We start from the raw sequence: 19,123 nt of genomic DNA, 5'->3' as shown, positions 1-19,123 counted from the left end.
ATAGATTAAGGGATTATGGTCGGAGAAATTTGGACTGCCACGGGAAATGAGGGTATATTGGATAAGGACAGAAATTTAGCCTTGCAACAGGTCACCTACGGACCCCTCAAAGAGTTGTTGCAAGGGTTCTTAACGTGCAAAGAGCGTGGCATTCTCTTTACACGAGGCATCGGATTTAACGTCCCCATTCTGACCGGACGTGGCTGCAAATTTGTACATCCCGCACAGCCAAACGGACGCCCCACTTTAGCACGGGTTTTACTGCCGGTCGGAGGAAGACCAATGGTGACCATACTTCTATTCCCCAGTCACCCTTGGGGGTTAGTGACTTTAGAAGGGGCGGATTCAGGCGGGGGCGTGGCGGGCGTGTGCCCCCTTAAATTTGCAAAGCATGGGTTGTCCTCAGCTTAATAAAGAATATTTCAATAATTTTATCTCAAAAAAATATAGGGTTTGGACTACTTAGGTCTGGATGGGTGGTCCTTCATTTCTGTATTCTTTATTTTTTAGGCCATTTTTCTCTGTTCTTTATACTTTGTACCCATAATTCTCTATTCTTTATATTTTAACACCTCATTATTCTCTATTCTTTATTTTCTTGGTCATATTTTCATATTTTGACAATTAACTGATATAAGGGAGCTACCATTTGATTTTTATGGGGAGGCTAGGATGAAAAATTTTGTCCTGCATTTTTTTTTGTTGTAATCTCTGTCCTGCCTTTCACTCTATTCGGTCCTGACTCAAAACTCCTGTCCTGCCTTTTTTCCAAATTTCATCCCCCCCCCCCCAATAAAAATCAAATGGTAGCTCCCTAAATCAAGGATTTGTATACTCACTATACAAATCCTTGCCTAAATCAAAACAAATAAATTACGGATAATCAATTCTGTCCGTCTTTGTTTTAATTTTACTTTTAGTAAACACTGGTTTCCAGAAATTATCCATTGTTCAAGTACGTGTCCAATTATGCGCCAGAACCAGGAGAAGAAAATTGAGATATTTTAACTGAACATGGGTCATTGCTCCTTTTTTTCAACAGTTCAATGTGGAGACTAATGAGTAGACATGGTTTTACAGTGAATAAACTGCCATAGGAATTTGAAAGTAATTTATGTGTACGAAATTATAGTCAAAATATGTCATATGAATGAATTATATAAATTATAATTTATGAGAGCAAAATGAAGAAGAATATTTAGACGTCAACATACATTTTTTGTAATGACTAATGTACGATTTTCGGGTACAAGTCAAATCAGCCCCTGGTCGATACAGCACATATAGAAAAAGTCTAATCGGCACCTGATTAAATGGGCATCTAGACGTAATATTATTTTTACCTTTTTCTTTCCTTTTTTTTTGAGGTATGGACAAGGATTTGTATAATCCTTGTTATGGGGAACATATGTTTGCCAAACATACAATTTCAGAGGTTAATGAAATATGTACATTTCGTACATCATTAAAAATTCAGTACATGTAATTAAGAACGAAAAATAATAAATTGGTTTGTTGTTTTCAGTTTTCTCATGATATTCTATTAATAATGTTTTGATTGGTTTTCATTTAAAAAAAATCTTCAGAAATTATACCAATTGAAAAAAAGACACTGGCTCAATTACCATGAATTTTTTTAACCCCTGAAGTACCAATAAGGAATAATTATTGTTACTTCCGAGACTAATTGCCGAACTGTATTTCTAGACAGGGACCTGTTCATGCTGATTTCGCACTAAAATTGCAGGTAACAATAAAAAAAAAAAAACCAATTACCTGCAATTTTCATGATTTTAGTAAGAAACACATTACAAAAAAAAATGAAAATATCAGTATAAAAACGATAAAAATTGATTAAGAATGTGCAGTCATATGTCATAGGATTATAATACAAAATACGGTCCCTGTCCAGAAATACATTTCGGCAATAAGTCTAGGAAATAACAATAACTATTTCTTATTTTTACATATATTATTTGCTAATTATGTCTTTTTTTGTGTGTAGCATCTTTATATTTTGTATTGTATTTGTGTTGTGCCCCATATATTTTGTTTTACATATTTGAACAAATTTATATTGATAGAAAATTATTTATTGAACATATCAATGATAAATTAAAAACATAAGGGGGTTTTAAACGACCTTGACTACCCATGAGGGTCTCACACAGTCGATAATGATAAATTGAAAGTACATTTATACATAAATAAGAATTCGTTTAGATACATATTTTGATGGCACTTCCAGCACAGTCAGTATGTAACATTATTTAGGCTAACACATTTCAGGTAATACCACTTCAGACAACTGTCACAGCTTATAGATCCATATATACTGTACATGCTGTATGCACATCTATACAGCACACTAAACAGTTCCATTCTGCTATATATATCCTTCTTTAGCATGTTCAGTGATATCCTGTTCTTTATAAGAACTTTTTCTATGTAACTGCAAACTTGCATCTTGGAACCGTTGAAATCTTAAATGGATATAAACTTTTCAGCGACCACAAATCAGACATCTTGCTCACTCATATCTACATGTATTATTACGAAAAGTGAGTTGTTTGAATCTAAGCCCCTAAGGTAGCAATAAAAAATTATATTACCTGCAATTTCCGTATGAAATCGGGTCCTTTCTGGAAATGCTTTTCGGCAATTAGTCTCGGAAATAGTTATTTCTTATTTTTACTTTTTGTGGGTTATCATAGCTAAAAAAATGTAGCTAGTGCCTTAAAAAAAATAACCTGTTTGTTGTTTTAACCATTTTCATGTAGTTTTTGATGTTTTATAATTACAAAAAAAATAAATAAAACAAAGACACCACTACCCAAACTGTTGTTTAATCATAGATGAAGATATAAAAAAAATTAATCATTATAATTAAAATTGTTTTTTTTTCTGCATTTCCTGTCTTCTTGTATACAATTTAAAGGACTAACTTTTGCACCTACTTAATTTTTGTATGTTTACTAGCAATGTGCAGTACACTATCCAGGTACGTATAGTAAACAATCCCATGAATAGTATACTGCACATTGCTAGTAAACATAAAAATCCAAGTACCAACGATAAATTATATAATTATACAAATAGATAGGAAATACAAAAAAGCTATTTGAATTACATGACTTAAAATCATGTACATGTATATATATATATCTGCTAAATGAGTCCTTGTGTTTTGATCATGTGAAAATTAGAAGTAATAAAAGGCTAAACTGACTTAATTGCACCATTGTCGAGTTTAAACATATATGTTTTTAAATAGGGGGAAAAACGGAGTATTTTACTTGCAAACATGGGTGCCGAAGTAACTGCCTCAGGTGTCCAATTTACCAGTTCCCAATTTGACTAGATGCCGAATTGACTATACCGTGGGCCAATTTGACCAGGTGCTGAAGTGACTAGAATTCACAATTTTCCACAACAGACGGGTGTCTAGATAATGTGCAAAGCTCTTAAAAGCTGTTATTGAACTCAGAATCATCAGACCAAATTGACACCGACTCTCAGTCTCTGCCTTTTCCATTTTAGCTCACTTGATCTTTTGAAACTATTTGGCCAATATTTGGAACCAAACTTTGCCACGATCATCATGCATGGGGGTATCTAGTTTAAAAATTGTGTCTGATCATCCTGCCTGCCAGCTTACATGGCCAACACAGCAAAAAATAGAACAAATGGGTAAAACAAGTTCGGACAATTATCTTGAAAACTTCTACATGTTCTATAGATAAAGAAAATCTGGTTGGGGACAGAAATGTCAAGAATGTTGAGATCTATCTATTGTCCATTTTGTATACAAATGCTGTGTGTTATATAAATTAATTCGGTGAATGATCAAAATAAAGGTGAGCATTCAAGGTTTACAAAGAGTATATATATATAATGGCTGAGGCAAAATTTTCACAGAATGATTGCATTTGTTTTCACGATATCTTCTGTATATTACCATTTTGAGGAGGCAAATTAAAAACCTTACATGTCACCATACACTCATGTGTCCTTAACCAATTTGATCAATTTCTGTGTCGTGTCATGTGTTCAAAACAATTTTCTTTCAGTTATACTGGATGTATTGTTGTCATGTCGCTGACAGAAGAAGAAACCAACTTCCTACGGCTAACCATCCTAGTCATTAAGTTGTCACCTAAGGCTGTCAGAGTTTTGTTTGATAACAAATTTCCACCAACAGATCTGACGAATATCTTACACAGAAAAGTCTCCAAGTTGAAAAGTTTGAATGACAAGAAAATTATCAACCAAGCACAATGGGATCTGTTGTATCCAGTAAATACTGGTAAGACATCAATAAAATAAAATAATTATACATGTAATCCCTTTTAACAACACAGCAATCAGTGACATCTTCAAAAATGTTACAGAAATTAGCGATCATCAATTGACTGTTGTCATAACCCAAACATTAACATGATTAAGTGTATTTCATATAAAAAAGAAGATGTGGTATGATTGCCAATGAGACAACTCTCCACAAGAGACCAAATGACACAGAAATTAACAGCTATGTACTACATGTACCTTCAACAATGAGCAAAGCCCATACCGCATAGTCAGCTATAAAAGGCCCCGAAATCACAAATCACGGTTTGTATTACTTGTTATCAATTCTCTGTCAGTCAATCAAGTTTGTGTTATTTACATCTTTAACAGTTCTGAGTGAATACATTGATTTTTTTGCATATTTTTTCCCATTCAGCGAAAATTATACACAGTGAAAATTTAAACTGCCCATTTTGTCATCACATCACACACAAAAAAAACGGTGTGAAAAAAACCTGATTATGATAATTGATGGATTTTAAACTAGATTTTCAAAAAAAATAATACCAGTTATTAATTTGGTGATTTACCATGTTTACAAAGGATGGGCGGCTGCTAATTAAAATATAAACAGTGTCCATGCAATAACTTGAAAACACTTTGACGAAATCTGGTCAAATCAATAATAAATAAATTTGGTGTATTTACTGTCTTCTGATTGGATAAAAGTATTTCCTTTATTTTCAATGTTGTCAATTTTTATGGCGACACGCCCACTCTGACGTTGTGTATTCATACGCCAACATGTGTGTACGTTGTTATTGTTAATATAAATAATATAAAAAGCTCTTTGAGCCTTATTTTTGATAGAAATTTATTTATAATGAATGACAATAATTTATTTTGAATTTATTGAACCATAAAATTAATATTTGACTCTTCACATTTTACATAATCCGCTTCGCGGATTATTCAATGTGAAGAGTCAAAAATTAATTTTATGGTTCAATAAATTCAAAATAAATAATAGTCATTCATTAAATGGTTTTTCAAATTCCCTGTTACTAAACAACATGCTAAATAAAGGTCAAGTTTGATTTTCATGATTTTAGCTTTTATTGATGTTGATTTGCAGACCTTTAAGTGGGGAAAAGTGATACTTAGACTGATTTTAGATATAAGAAGTTGTGGTATGAGTGCCAATGAGGCAACTCTCCATCCAAGTCACAATTTGTAAAAGTAAACCATGATAGGTGAAAGTACGGTCTTCAACACGGAGCCTTGGCTCACACCGAACATCAAGCTATAAAGGGCCCCAAAAATGACTAGTGTAAAACTATTTCTGAACCCTACAAAAATTCAAATATTTTTTTTACTTGATCCTGTTTGGGGGGTCCAGATTTGCAATTATCATTTTCATGCAGAAAATCAATCTAACAGCCTCTTGTTGTTTGTTTACTACCACTTTTAGCACTATTGGCTGTATCATGGCAGTCAGTTTTTTTTGCCAGAGACAGTCAGAGTGCTCACAGAGACTCAGGACCTATGACATTAAAACTTACAATCCTAGTCAATTGAAGATTTGAGTCCAATGTTAAAATAGAATGGAAATGGAGTATGTGTCAAAGAGACAACAACCCGACCAAAGAGCAGAAAACAGCCGTAGTCCACCGACGGGTTTTCAACCCAGAGAGAAAATCCCGCACCTGGATGCAGGCTTCAGTTGGCCTCTAAACAAAAATGTGTACTAGTTCAGCGAAAATGGACGTCATACAAAACTAAAAAACATATAATTGAACTTACATTATTATTAAAAAACATACAAGACTAACAAAGGCCAGAGGCTCCTGAATTGGGATATCAAACTCATATTTTTTGAGAAATTTTACCCAACACAAACTTCTGTTATATTTTGAAAAATGGGCAAAAATGTGAGATTAATAATTGTGATTTCAGGAAAATCTCCATACAAATGTATGTTTTGTTTTATATCAAAATGTGAGTTCTTATTGTTGAGAAACTCACACAGTTGCACTATTTGCATTATCTAAACCCTTGCAATAATTTACAGTACATTATTATAATTAGCACTCAACATACATGTACCCTCTTTTAACTTTGATTCTGTGGATTTACAAAAGTTATATAAGAAAACATCATAAATCATTATTTTCAAGGTTGCTAGACACTTTAATTTTATAAAAGAAGACATTTAGATTAATTGATTGATTGATTGGTGTTTGATGCCTCTTTCAACACTATTGGGCTAATTCATGGCAATCAGTTTTTATTGGTTAAGGAAGCAGGAGTTCCTGGAGAAAACCACAGACCTTAGGTCAGAAAACTGACAATCCTGGTCAATTAAGATTGTAGTCGAGTGCACCTGCACAGGAGGGGTTTAAACTCACAACCTCAGTGTTGACTGGATAGTTATTTATACAGTAGTTATACTACTTAGACCACTAAGCCAACGAGGCCGCCCCCCCCCCCCCCCCCCAAGAATTTAGAAAAACCAGTTGCACAATTATCATGGTTGTATATGTTTTATCTATATTTGTAGGATCTGGTACCTTTGATTTGACTTTGCTCATCTGTTTGCTCAGAAACATAGCAATACCTGCTATAAGAAAACCAGGAACAGGGTTTGATCAGCTACCAAATAATCATGATACAACAGAAGGGGCCGATTTGGCCAGAATCAAATATTACAGAAATCTTATTGCTCATAACACTGATGGAACATTTAATTATACTGAGTTTAATACAGCATGGAATGACTTATCTCAGGTACAATATAATCGTTGCTGTGGTTTTGTGAAAGCATGTTTACCTCTATCATTGTCCAGTACAGGAGGCCATGGGTTTGAACCCCAACCAGGTCAAACCAAAGACTGAAAAATTGGTATTTGTTGGTAAAAATTTTGCAGTCGTATATTGGTATGACGTTGGCGGCGTCGTCATCGTCCGAAGACACATTGGTTTTCACACTCTAACTTTAGTTTAAGCGAATGGATCTCTATGAAATTTTACCAGAAGGTTCAATACCACAAAAGGAAGGTTGGGATTGATTTTGGGGGTTATGGCACCAACAGTAAAGGAATTAGGGGCCAAAAATAAGCATTTTTGTAACTTCCAGACATAACTTGTGTGTTAGCGTATGGATCTCTCTGACATTGTACTGACATTGTACCACTAGGTTCCATATCTCAAAGGGAATGCTGGGATTGATTTTGGGGGTAATTGCCTCAAAATTTTAGGATTTAGGGGCCAAAAAAGGGGCAAAAAACAAGTGTTTTTCTAGTTTCATGACAATAACTTGTGTGTAAGTGTATGGATCTTTCTGAAATTGTACTACAAAGTTCCATATCACAAAGGGAAAGCTGGAATTGAGTTTGGGGGTAATTGCCCAAAAAAGTTTAGGAATAAGGGACCAAAAAGGGGCCAAAAATAAGCATTTTTATACGACCGCAAACAAATTTTGCGGTTGTATATTGGTATGACGTTGACGGCGTCGTCGTCATCCGAAGACACATTGGTAATCACACTCTAACTTTAGTTTAAGTGAATGGATCTTTATGAAATTTTACCATAAGGTTCAATACCACAAAAGGAAGGTGTGGATTGATTTTGGGGGTTATGGTACCAACTGTTAAGGAATTAGGGGTCAAAAAGGGGACAAAAATAAACATTTTTGTTGAGCCTTCGACTTTTGTCGAAAAAGCGAGACATAGCGATCCTACATTCTGTCGGCGGCGGCGTCCACAAATATTTACTCTGTGGTTAAAGATTTTAAAATTTTAATAACTTTCTTAAACTATCCTGGATTTCTACCAAACTTGGACAGAAGCTTGTTTATGATCATAAGATAATATCCAAAAGTAAATTTTGTAAAAAAAAAATTCCCATTTGTTCCGTATTTTACTTATAAATGGACTTAGTTTTTCTGGCAGGAAACATTACATTCACTCTGGTTAAAGTTTTTGAAATTTTAATAACTTTCTTAAACTATCCTGGATTTCTACCAAACTTGGAAAGAAGCTTGTTTATGATCATAAGATAGTATCCAGAAGTAAATTTTGTAAAAAAAATATCCTTTTTTTCCGTATTTTACTTATAAATGGACTTAGTTTTTCTGACAGGAAACATTACATTCACTCTGTGGTTAAAGTTTTTAAAATTTAAACAACTATCTTAAACTATCTTGGATTTGTACCAAACTTGGACAGAAGCTTGTTTATGATTTTAAAAAAGCTAGTATCTAGAAGGAAATTTTGTTAAAATTTTGTTCCATTTTTTCTTATTTTACTTATAAATGGACTTAGTTTTTCTTCCAGTTAACATTACATACAGTCTGCAGTTGAAGTTTTTAAAACATTTATTAGATTCATAAACTATCCTGGATTTTTACCAAACTTGGACAGAAGCTACTTACAATCAAAAGATAGTATAGAGAGGAATATTTTTATTAATTTTTTTCCTCATTTTTGTTGAGCCTGCGATTAACAGAAAAGGTAGGCGAGACACTGGATTCTGCGGAACCCTTACAAATTTATATACAACCGCAAAAAAAAATTTTGTGGTCGTATATTGGTATGACATTGGCGTCGTCGTCGTCGTCATCCGAAGACACATTAGTTTTCGCACTCTAACTTTAGTTTAAGTGAATGGATCTCAATGAAATTTTACCATAAGGTTCAATACCACAAAAGGAAGGTGGGGATTGATTTTGGGGGTTATGGTACCAACAGTTAAGGAATTAGAGCCAAAAATGGTTAAAAATAAGCATTTTTGTAACTTCCAGAAATAACTTGTGTGTAAGTGTATGGATCTCTCTGACATTGTACCACAAGGTTCCATATCACAAAGGGATTGCTGGGATTGATTTTGGGGGTAATTGCCTCAAAATTTTAGGAATTAGGGGCCAAAAAGGGGCAAAAAACAAGCATTTTTCTAGTTTCATGACAATAACTTGTGTGTAAGTGTATGGATCTCTCTGACATTGTATCACAAGGTTCCATATCTCAAAGGGAATGCTGGGATTGATTTTGGGGGTAATAGCCTCCAAATTTTAGGAATTAGGGGCCAAAAAGGGGCAAAAAACAAGCATTTTTCTAGTTTCATGACAATAACTTGTGTGTAAGTGTATGGATCTTTATGAAATTGTACTATAAGGTTCCATATCACAAAGGGAAAGCTGGAATTGAGTTTGGGGGTAATTGCCTAAAAAGTTGAGGAATAAGGGGCCAAAAAGGGGCCAAAAATAAGCATTTTTCTAGTTTCCAGACAATAACTTGTGTTCAAGTGTATGGATCTCTCTGAAATTGTACTGCAAGGTACCATACCACAAAGGGAAGGCTGGGATTGATTTTGGGGGTAATTCCCTCAAAATTTTAGTAATTAGGGGCCATAAAAGGGCAAAAAATCAAGCATTTTTCTAGTTTCAGGACAATAACTTGTGTGTAAGTGTATGGATCTTTATGAAATTGTACTGCAAGGTTCCATATCACAAATGGAAAGCTGGGTTTGAGTTTGGGGGTAAGTGCCCTAAATGTTTAGGAATTTGGGGCCAAAAAACAAGCATTTTTCTAGTTTCCAGACAATAACTTGTGTTCAAGTGTATGGATCTCTCTGAAATTGTACTGCAAGGTACCATACCACAAAGGGAAAGCTGGGATTGAGTTTAGAGGTGATGAATCATAAGGGGGTTCAAAAAATTGGGGGGGGGGATTTTTTTTTCCTTTTTTTTCTCTAAAATTTTCCATTTTAAATTGGTTATTTCTGATTTATATATAAAAGCAAATAATAATGAAATGGTTTGAATAGGTAAATTAAAAAAATTTAAGTTTTTAGACCACTTTCATTCTGTGTCAGAAACCTATGCTGTGTCAAATATTTAATTACAATCCAAATTCAGTGCTGTATCAAGCTTGAATGTTGTGTCCATACTTGCCCCAACTGTTCAGGGTTCCACCTCTGCAGTCGTATCAAGCTGCGCCCCAGCGGAGCATTTTATTCTAGTTTCCAGACAATAACTTGTGTTCAAGTGTATGGATCTCTCTGAAATTGTACTGCAAGGTACCATACCACAAAGGGAAGGCTGGGATTGATTTTGGGGGTAAGTGCCTCAAAATTTTAGGAATTAGGGGCCAAAAAGGGACAAAAAACAAGCATTTTTCTAGTTTCAGGACAATAACTTGTGTGTAAGTGTATGGATCTTTATGAAATTGTACTACAAGGTTCCATATCACAAAGGGAAAGCTGGGTTTGAGTTTGGGGGTAATTGTTCTAAACGTTTTGGAATTTGGGGCCAAAAAGGGGCAAAAAAACAAGCATTTTTCTAGTTTCCAGACAATATCTTGTGTTCAAGTGTATGGATCTCTCTGAAATTGTACTGCAAGGTACCATACCACAAAGGGAAGGCTGGGATTGAGTTTGGGGATGATGAATCATAAGGGGGTTCAAAAAATTTGGGGGGGGGGGGGGTATTTTAAATTTTAAATTGGTTATTTCTGATTTATATATAAAAGCAAATAATAATGATTTGGTTTGATTAGGTAAATTAAAAATTTCTAAGTTTTTAGACCACATTCATTCTGTGTCAGAAACCTATGCTGTGTCAAATATTTAATCACAATCCAAATTCAGTGCTGTATCAAGCTTGAATGTTGTGTCCATACTTGCCCCAACTGTTCAGGGTTCGACATCTGCGGTCGTATCAAGCTGTGCCCAGCGGAGCATTTTATTTTATCTAGCTTAAATTTTGTGTCTGATCATATGACTTCTAGATTTTTGGTGTTATTGGGTTGGTGTTGTGCTGTCTCCTTGCTAATGATCCATCAGTTTGTCCATTTTGGATCAGGTTTAAATTTCCTAAAGGAGTTATTGACCTTAAATACTATCTTTACCATTTTGCCTATTATCTTGATAACCAAAATAGATGGAGAGAAACTGTAAAAAGTAAAAATCATAGACAAGACAAGATCTATAAATAAGTCAACTTGGTCAAAATCTTCAGTCCACTCGTTCTAGGAGTTATTGCCTTAAAATGATGATTTTTTTGCAATTATTTGCACTTTTGTCTATTATTTGAAAGTATCATAGATAAACATGATAAAAATAAGCCTAACTTACAGAAATGATCAGCAAGATCTACAAATTAGTCAACACATAGCTGAATTATTCAGTTGACTACTTTTAAGAGACATAGTTGTAAAATGATTTTTGTAATTTTTTTGTATTTTTGCTTATCTTAAAAACTATAATAAATTGATAGAAACTTAAAAAAGCAAAAATGATAAGCAAGACATTATATATTATGTATAAACAAATGAGTCATCTCTAACTGAATTGTTTGTGAGTGATTCCATCACTTATGTGACTGACCTTTGTTAATATTTGTGCATTGATTTTATTTGTGAATGTTTTGTGTCTGTTCTGTGTGTTTAATTATTAAAATGGACCAAAAAATATGGAGCTTAAATACACAATATAAAAAAAGGCACAATGTGCAATATATCTAGTTTACACAAATCTCGTACCGTATTTCATACATTTAAAATTTATTAAGGCACATTCGACCTTCGATGAGTCGGAACATCAGATAATTCAAATAATTTTAGCTGGCCCCTCAACTGTATATCTAATGGCTGAAATTTTCAATTGAATCCTTTTTATAGTTTTTGCCCTCTGAGGACGATTTTTGCCAATTTTTGCTAGTTATGCAAAAACTACAATAGATAAAGAAAAATGTTAACAGCGATATGTTATCAAAATGATATCAACAAAATGAAATCCTAGTCATGAATAATGTTCTATGTTGAAAATGCACATAGATCAAGTTCAGTAACACAGGACATAGTAACATTCTCAACATAACATTTCCTTAGAGAACATGGGATCTATTGCTAAATCATCACATATTATGATTTTCCAATTTAAATGGTGTATTCTCTTACTCAGGGATCTATTGCTAAATCATCACATATTATTTTGATTTTCCAATTTAAATGGTGTCTTCTTTTACTCATCATGAAAGCTGCAAGCTTGATGGAGAAGCTAAAAGATCCAACTTTTAAGTCTTTAGGTAACTTTGAATTCAGTTATTTAACCTAGGGTATAAAGTGATTGATTGTTTTAAAAGATCTTAGCCATTATGTAAGTACAAATTATGCAAATATTTATATGGCTTAGCATTTATGACAGTTTTCTTCTTCTTCAGGCGATTAGTAGATTAGGATTTGGTCGGTATGACCAGGATTGTAATGATTTGAGAATAGCTTGTTTGGATGGTTCTGATAGAGAAGTCTATAGAGAAGTAGTTAATACGAATCAAGAACTTAAACAGCTGAGAATAGAACTGAGAGAAGAACGAGAAAAAACAGTACCCTGGGCTGAGCAAGGTTAGAAATTACTACTGTTGATTTATAATTAAAAACATTCCAGTAAAGTTGTATGACAGGGTTGGCATTGGTATATATGTCAATGAGTGTTTAGACTGAAATTAACATTTTGTGAAAGTGTTTTCAGATTAAAAATTAAAAATAATACTTCACAAATTTCATGCATCTGAATTAAGCACTTTTTGGATTAACCTTCACCAGGAACGTTCAAAGCTGAATAGTTGAAAGCCTAGGATGTATAACAACATATTCTTTCACCTAAGATCCACAATGGCTGGAGGGTTCATTCTCCAATACAAAGGTGTTTTTTATAGTTATAACTTATTGACTTGATCACAAAATTTGCCATTTCTTTGTAAGATTGGGAATTCCCCTATCATTTCATTGTTTTTCTGTCTGCTGTTGCAATGTGGTGCTGGGGACATAAAAATATCAGAATCTGTCGATTCATCTGTGACTCTGTGTATTTGTATTGAAATTTACATGTAATATTTTTTTACAATTATTACAACAATCAACTGTGTTTACAGTTCTCACAACCAATGTAAATAGAAATATACAAATTTGCATTTTATGTGCTATCATAGCTACATTTTTTGGTAAAAATTTTATTAAAAAATTTGAAAGAACATAACAAAATACTTCAGTTACTGCCTTTTGGACTTATAAAATATGTGCTACACAAGGAGGGACATTCAAACGTTGTTCTCTTTGTCAAGGGACACAGATTCTTATCCTCTGATTTTTATTGTTTACAAATATAGTCCTAAATGTGGAAATTTTTTCAAATTTATTCTTTTATATTTTATACTTAGAATAGTAAGTAGGGGACGAAATTACATGTTCAAACAAATTGGTGAAGAAGTATTAGTTAAAAGTAGTGATTTGGTCCAGTTGAAAATGTTAAAAATAAGTATGTCTGGAGCAGTCAAACTGAATTTTAGTCTCCCCTTTTAACATGGAATTGTCCTTAGTTTGAGTAAAAGCTGGTAGACTTAATATAATTCTGATATATGTCACAAATGTAGTACACTGTAAAAATCTTTTTAAGATATTGGGATTTTTTTAATTTGAATTTATTTTCTACGAGAAATGCACTACGAAAGACACAGCATCATGTTAATCCTTTACTGTATCTGTTTAAATTTATAGATATAATTGACAAGAAAATACAGCGATGGGAAGAGAAGGACAAAAAGTTTATAGAAACAGCTTCATACAATGCTATCTGGACAGGGATTGAGCAGAATCAATGCGTATTGGTAACAGGGAATTCTGGGGCTGGGAAATCTGCAGTCATACATCATGTGGCTCTTAAACTTAGGAACATGGGGTATAAAATACTCCCAATTATACAGCCAGGTGACATTTTCCGATATCATAATCCAAATATATCACAAGTTTTTGTGTGTGACAATGCTTGTGGAAAATATTATGCAGATACCGCTGTTATTGAGGAATGGATCAGGTTTGAAGATGATTTAAAACTTTTATTTGATAACACAGATATGAAACTCCTAATTAATACAAGACTTATTGTTTCTCAGGATGAATGCTTTAAAATGATGTTATTCTTAGACCCGTATATAGTAAATCTTAATAGTTCACATCATAGATTAAGTTTATCTGAAAGAAAGGCAATCTTAAAGAGGCATCTTTCTAATGAAGGTGATGATGTTGAAAACGATGAAGCTGATAAAATTCAGATAAGCCAAGAAAGCTTGGAAAGTCAAGATTGTTTTCCCCTTTTATGTGAATTGTTTGGGGAAAACAAATCTTTGAGAAACGATCCTGAGGCATTCTTTTCAAATCCATTTGAAGAATATAGCAAAGATTTAGAAAGACTTAAAATGAACAAAAAGTCACTAAAATTCTGTGCATTAGCAATTTTGGTTGTTTTTGATGACAATTTGAGTGTGAAAATGTTGTCAGAATTAGAAGTAGATAAAGAAGATGAAGAAAAATTTGATGCCATCTGTGGAAAAGTAGGTCAACCAAAAGGCACTTCAAGGCAAAGTATCATGGAAGAACTTGAGAGTTTGGAAAATATTTATGTAAGAAAAGTCAGTGGAAAGTTCAGAAGCCTGCATGACAAGATGTTTGACTTCCTGTCATCAAAAATAGGGCCAACTGTTGGACTTTGCTTACTGAAATACTCTTCATGTACATTTATTAGAGAAAGAGTAAGACTTTTTGGTTGTCTTAAAAATTATGACGAGAATGTAATTGTTCTTGAAAGTTCATTAGAAGATGATTACTTCAAAAGAATGTTTGCAGATATTATGGATGGAAATATTAAAGATGTGTTTTTCAATAAACAAATGCAAGATAGATCGTTTGAAGATGCTTTGATCAAACAGTTTGAAAGAATGAATGATGATGATCTTGAAAAGATGATGAAGAAAAGTGGCGATTATTCAAAAGCTTGTGGAAATTTCTTGCAAAGAAGCAATTCTGCAATTGTTTCGTTTCCAAACCTTACCAGTTCATCCGATGACATGGATGAAATAGCAAAGTTCCATCTTTCTTACATGAATTCTTTACTTTACCAGGAGGAGACTAGTACTTTTCATTGGCTAATGGCTCAAGGATTAGACAGAATTTTTAGCTATGTTTTAGAACGATTTCCAAAATATGTTGAAGAAAAAATTATGCAGAACTATAACTTGTGTGTCTCGTTAGCAGTTTTAGAAGGAAGAACTGAAATTTTGAGTGAACTTTTGATAAAATATCCACATGGGGCATCTGAGGACGATGAAAATGATAAAAGATACTACCCAATATTCATATTTGTGTGTTTTACTGGAAACCTTAAACTGGTAAAATTCTTGCACAAGAAAAGACTTATATATCCTAAAAAGACAGAATCAGGAGAATCTGCTCTTTGGGTTGCTGCATATTCAGGTCAGATTGATGTATTAGAGTTTCTTATTGCAAAGGGGTTTCATATTAATTCTGTTAACAAGCAAAATGTGACTCCACTTTTCATTGCTTCACAAAGAGGACATGTAGACATTGTAAAACTTCTTATTCAAAATGGTGCAGACGTCAATAAATGCAAAGAAAATGGAGCATCTCCACTGTTTGTTGCTTGTCATGAAGGACATCTGGAAATTGTAAAATTTCTACATAAATCAAAAGCTGATGTTAACTTATGCAAACATCAGAAACTATTAGGTGAGACTGATAAAATTGGGCTTGAAATTAAGGGTATCTCACCATTGTTCATTGCTTGTAAAATTGGAAGTTCAGAAATTGTGCAATTTTTACTGGATCATAAAGCTGATACAGAGATATCAACAGAAATTGGTAAGACTCCACTTATCATTTCATTACAAAACGGTCATGAAGAAATTGCAAGACTTTTAATTAAAGGAAAATGTAATGTGAATCATAGTATGGATAATGGGTACAGACCATTGACAGTAGTTGCTGGAAAAGGGCAGGTCAAAATCATCCAAATGTTGATCGAAAATAATGCTAATGTTAATATCAGCAATCATGAAACAATAAGTTCAAAATCAATCTGTGAGAAGAATATTCCTTGCAAAAATAACATTCCTCCAAGCCCACTTTCAATGGCATCTTTGAACAATCACTTAGAAGTAGTGAAAGTTTTGATACAAAATGGAGCAGATATAGATTACCGAGGTGTCGAGGGTGCTACTGCCTTATTTGAAGCATCTGAAAGAGGAAATATTGAAGTTGTGAAATATCTTCTCTCAATGAAAGCCTCAGTAAATATACCTACTTATAGGGGACGAACACCACTGTTTGTTGCAGTGCAAAGGAGATTACTTCAAATAGCAACTATACTCCTTCAGAACAATGCTAATGTTAACCAATGCAGAAATGACGGTGTTAGTCCACTTTTGAGGGCAACCATTCATGGTGATGCAAAGCTCATTGAACTTCTATTGAGAAACAAAGCTGATCCAAATCTGGCAACTGCAGAAGGTCTTTACCCAATTATGTCTGCAGCTAGACAAGGACATTCTGAACTATTAGTCTTAATACTCAACTCAGATGCCCAAATTGATGCAACAAATATTAAAGATCAAACAGCATTATGGATAGCAGCCTTCTATGGTAAAAAAGAATATATGCAGTGTTTGCTGGATCATCAGGCAAATATTCATTCAACTGACCAGGATGACGAATCAGTCCTGCTTGCTGCATGTCGACATGCAGATGTTCCATTAATACAATGCCTCGTTGATGCTGGGTCAAATGTAAATTTTTGTAATAAAAACAGCATCAGTCCACTTTTTAGGGCAGTAGAACTTGGGAACTTGAATGTTGCTAAGTATCTAATTAGTGCAGGAGCTAATGTGAACTTACAAACTACTGACAAACACACTGCTTTGATCATTGCAGTACATTTGTCACATTTAGAGATGGTAGAACTCTTGATACACAATAAAGCTGATGTTAACGCCACAAATGGGAAAGAACACCCATGTCTGTGGGAAGCTATACTAAATGGGAATAAACATATAGTCTCTTTATTACTTGAAAATGGAGCCAACTGTGAAATGACAATAGAAGGAAAGACTCCATTAGTACTAGCTCAAGAACTGAAATATTATGATATTGCTGACTTGCTGATTGAAAAACAGGGGCGTGTTAAACAATGGTTTAGAACATTTGGTTGGTTGACTTTATTGTATTCCAAAGTCAATAAAGTCGTCTGATTTTACATGCAGTTGGAATCGTACAATGTCTAATATGTCCAATGGTACAGAACTTTATTTCAGAAATTATTGCGTGTTTTTATTAATGTGATTTTTGAAGAAAGGCCAAAAATGTGAAATTTTTTATTGTGATTTCATGAAAAGCTGCATACAGATCTTTGTATTAGACAGTCAAGGGACTTACTTAAATGAATGATTTCTAAATCACTGATTCAAGTAACATTTTGTCCACAAATGTTGGAAGTAAGAGTAAGAATCACCTATTTAAGTAGTACAAATAACATCTGTGTTGATAGGATGACCATTCATGTCAGGTGATGACCCTTGTACTAAATTTGGGATAATGACATAAAAATCACTTGTTTAAGTATCATACCTCTATTTTCTTAAAAAAAAATCACTTCTTTAAGTACTATTATTTTAATAACCCCCACTAATTTCAACACATTTGAACAGTGAAATTTTGATCGCAAACAGTAAAATCTTATTACATAATCTGTAAGATGAAACCTTGAATTTTACAGGAAAAATACTCCCACTGCTGGGAAAAATATGTTAAGAAAGTATCAGTTCATTATGTAAAGCCCTCATTATAGCATGTTTTCAACAAATATAGAATTTACAGCTAACTGATTGCATCAAAGGCATAAACCTTGCTACTTAAAAGAAGCAAACGGTTCATTTTTTATCAATTTTACTAATAATAAGATATAATCTAAACCTATATGTTTAAAATTTTGATAAAACTACAAAATCACAATTTGATTCCCCTGACTATTAGATATCAAAATGAGTTTTCTTATGCTTATTATTGCGATAATGACTAAGTTTGTATTATTTGCATTAAGTGGGTACCAAACACCTTGACTAAAATTAATTTGGCTCGTTTAATTTTCACAAAATTTTGACAAAATATTTACCTTGACCCTTTGACAAAAATAAAAAAATTTCAAAAAACTAGAACCACACCCTTAATCTGAAAAATTTCATTTGATATATAGCAGTTTGATAAACACTAATTTTGATCATTGAGAAGCTTAATATTTCCTTAACAATAGAATGTGATTAAAACGTTCAGCTGAATTTTACAGAGTTATCTCCCTGTAGTGTTATGTACCACATAAATAAAAACCTTGCAATAATTTCTGAATTTACAGTACTTATGTTTAGTAGATAAGAATTGGTATGTTTTACTGTCAAATATAATTACAACATTAGAGCATAAACCAGACAACCACTGATCAACTGGTGTTTATAAATCATGTCTAACATTGTAATACAGGTAAAAATTTTACTACCTCAAATCAATTTTCAGTTTATCATTTTATCTAAATCATTTATTTGTCCGTTATTTAATTATCATTTATGATGTTAAAGTAGTTAATGAAAAGTATTTTAATACATGTTTCTTTAATTTAGCTACATAAATCTCTTTTTTTTCTGCTCATCTGGCCCATAGCATAGGGCCAGTGTGAGCTTTTCCCATCACTTGGTGATTTTTGCTATTACATGTATCTTCAAAACTTAGATAGAAATACGGAACATTGTACATTTTTTTTTTATTTCTGAAACTAGAGTAGAAAGATTGAATCTGTGAACAGCTAAATTAATCAGCAGGACAAGATATACAAATTATTGGACATGGACGAGATTGACAGTCAACTCTTTATAAGGAGTTATTGCCCTTGGAAGACCCGTATTACCCATTTCTGTGTTATTTTTTTTTAAACTATAGAAGAT

General features: G+C 33.2%; 1 protein-coding gene and 1 long non-coding RNA gene across 3 annotated transcripts in view; one reads left to right on the top strand and one right to left on the bottom strand.

Annotated features, from left to right (window-relative positions):
• LOC127721195 (uncharacterized) overlaps nt 1-19,123 on the bottom strand; it is a 67,868-nt gene that overhangs the window by 13,312 nt on the left and 35,433 nt on the right. The window lies entirely within an intron of this gene.
• On the top strand, nt 981-18,148 carry LOC127721184 (uncharacterized). Of its 2 annotated transcripts, XM_052227851.1 has the most exons (5): nt 981-1,118; nt 4,071-4,306; nt 6,851-7,077; nt 12,509-12,689; nt 13,842-18,148. In XM_052227851.1, the coding sequence occupies exons 2-5, from the start codon at nt 4,093-4,095 to the stop codon at nt 17,381-17,383; spliced, it is 4,164 nt and encodes a 1,387-aa protein (XP_052083811.1). In that variant the 5' UTR covers nt 981-1,118; nt 4,071-4,092; the 3' UTR covers nt 17,384-18,148. The 2 variants fall into 2 exon arrangements, with proteins under 2 accessions (XP_052083811.1, XP_052083810.1); XM_052227850.1 differs by lacking the exon at nt 981-1,118 and having other exon boundaries at nt 3,918-4,306.

Source organism: Mytilus californianus, unplaced genomic scaffold (assembly GCF_021869535.1).
Source record: "Mytilus californianus isolate M0D057914Y unplaced genomic scaffold, xbMytCali1.0.p SCAF_12, whole genome shotgun sequence".
Classification (NCBI taxonomy): domain Eukaryota; kingdom Metazoa; phylum Mollusca; class Bivalvia; order Mytilida; family Mytilidae; genus Mytilus; species Mytilus californianus.
This window is presented reverse-complemented; position numbering and strand designations above follow the sequence as displayed.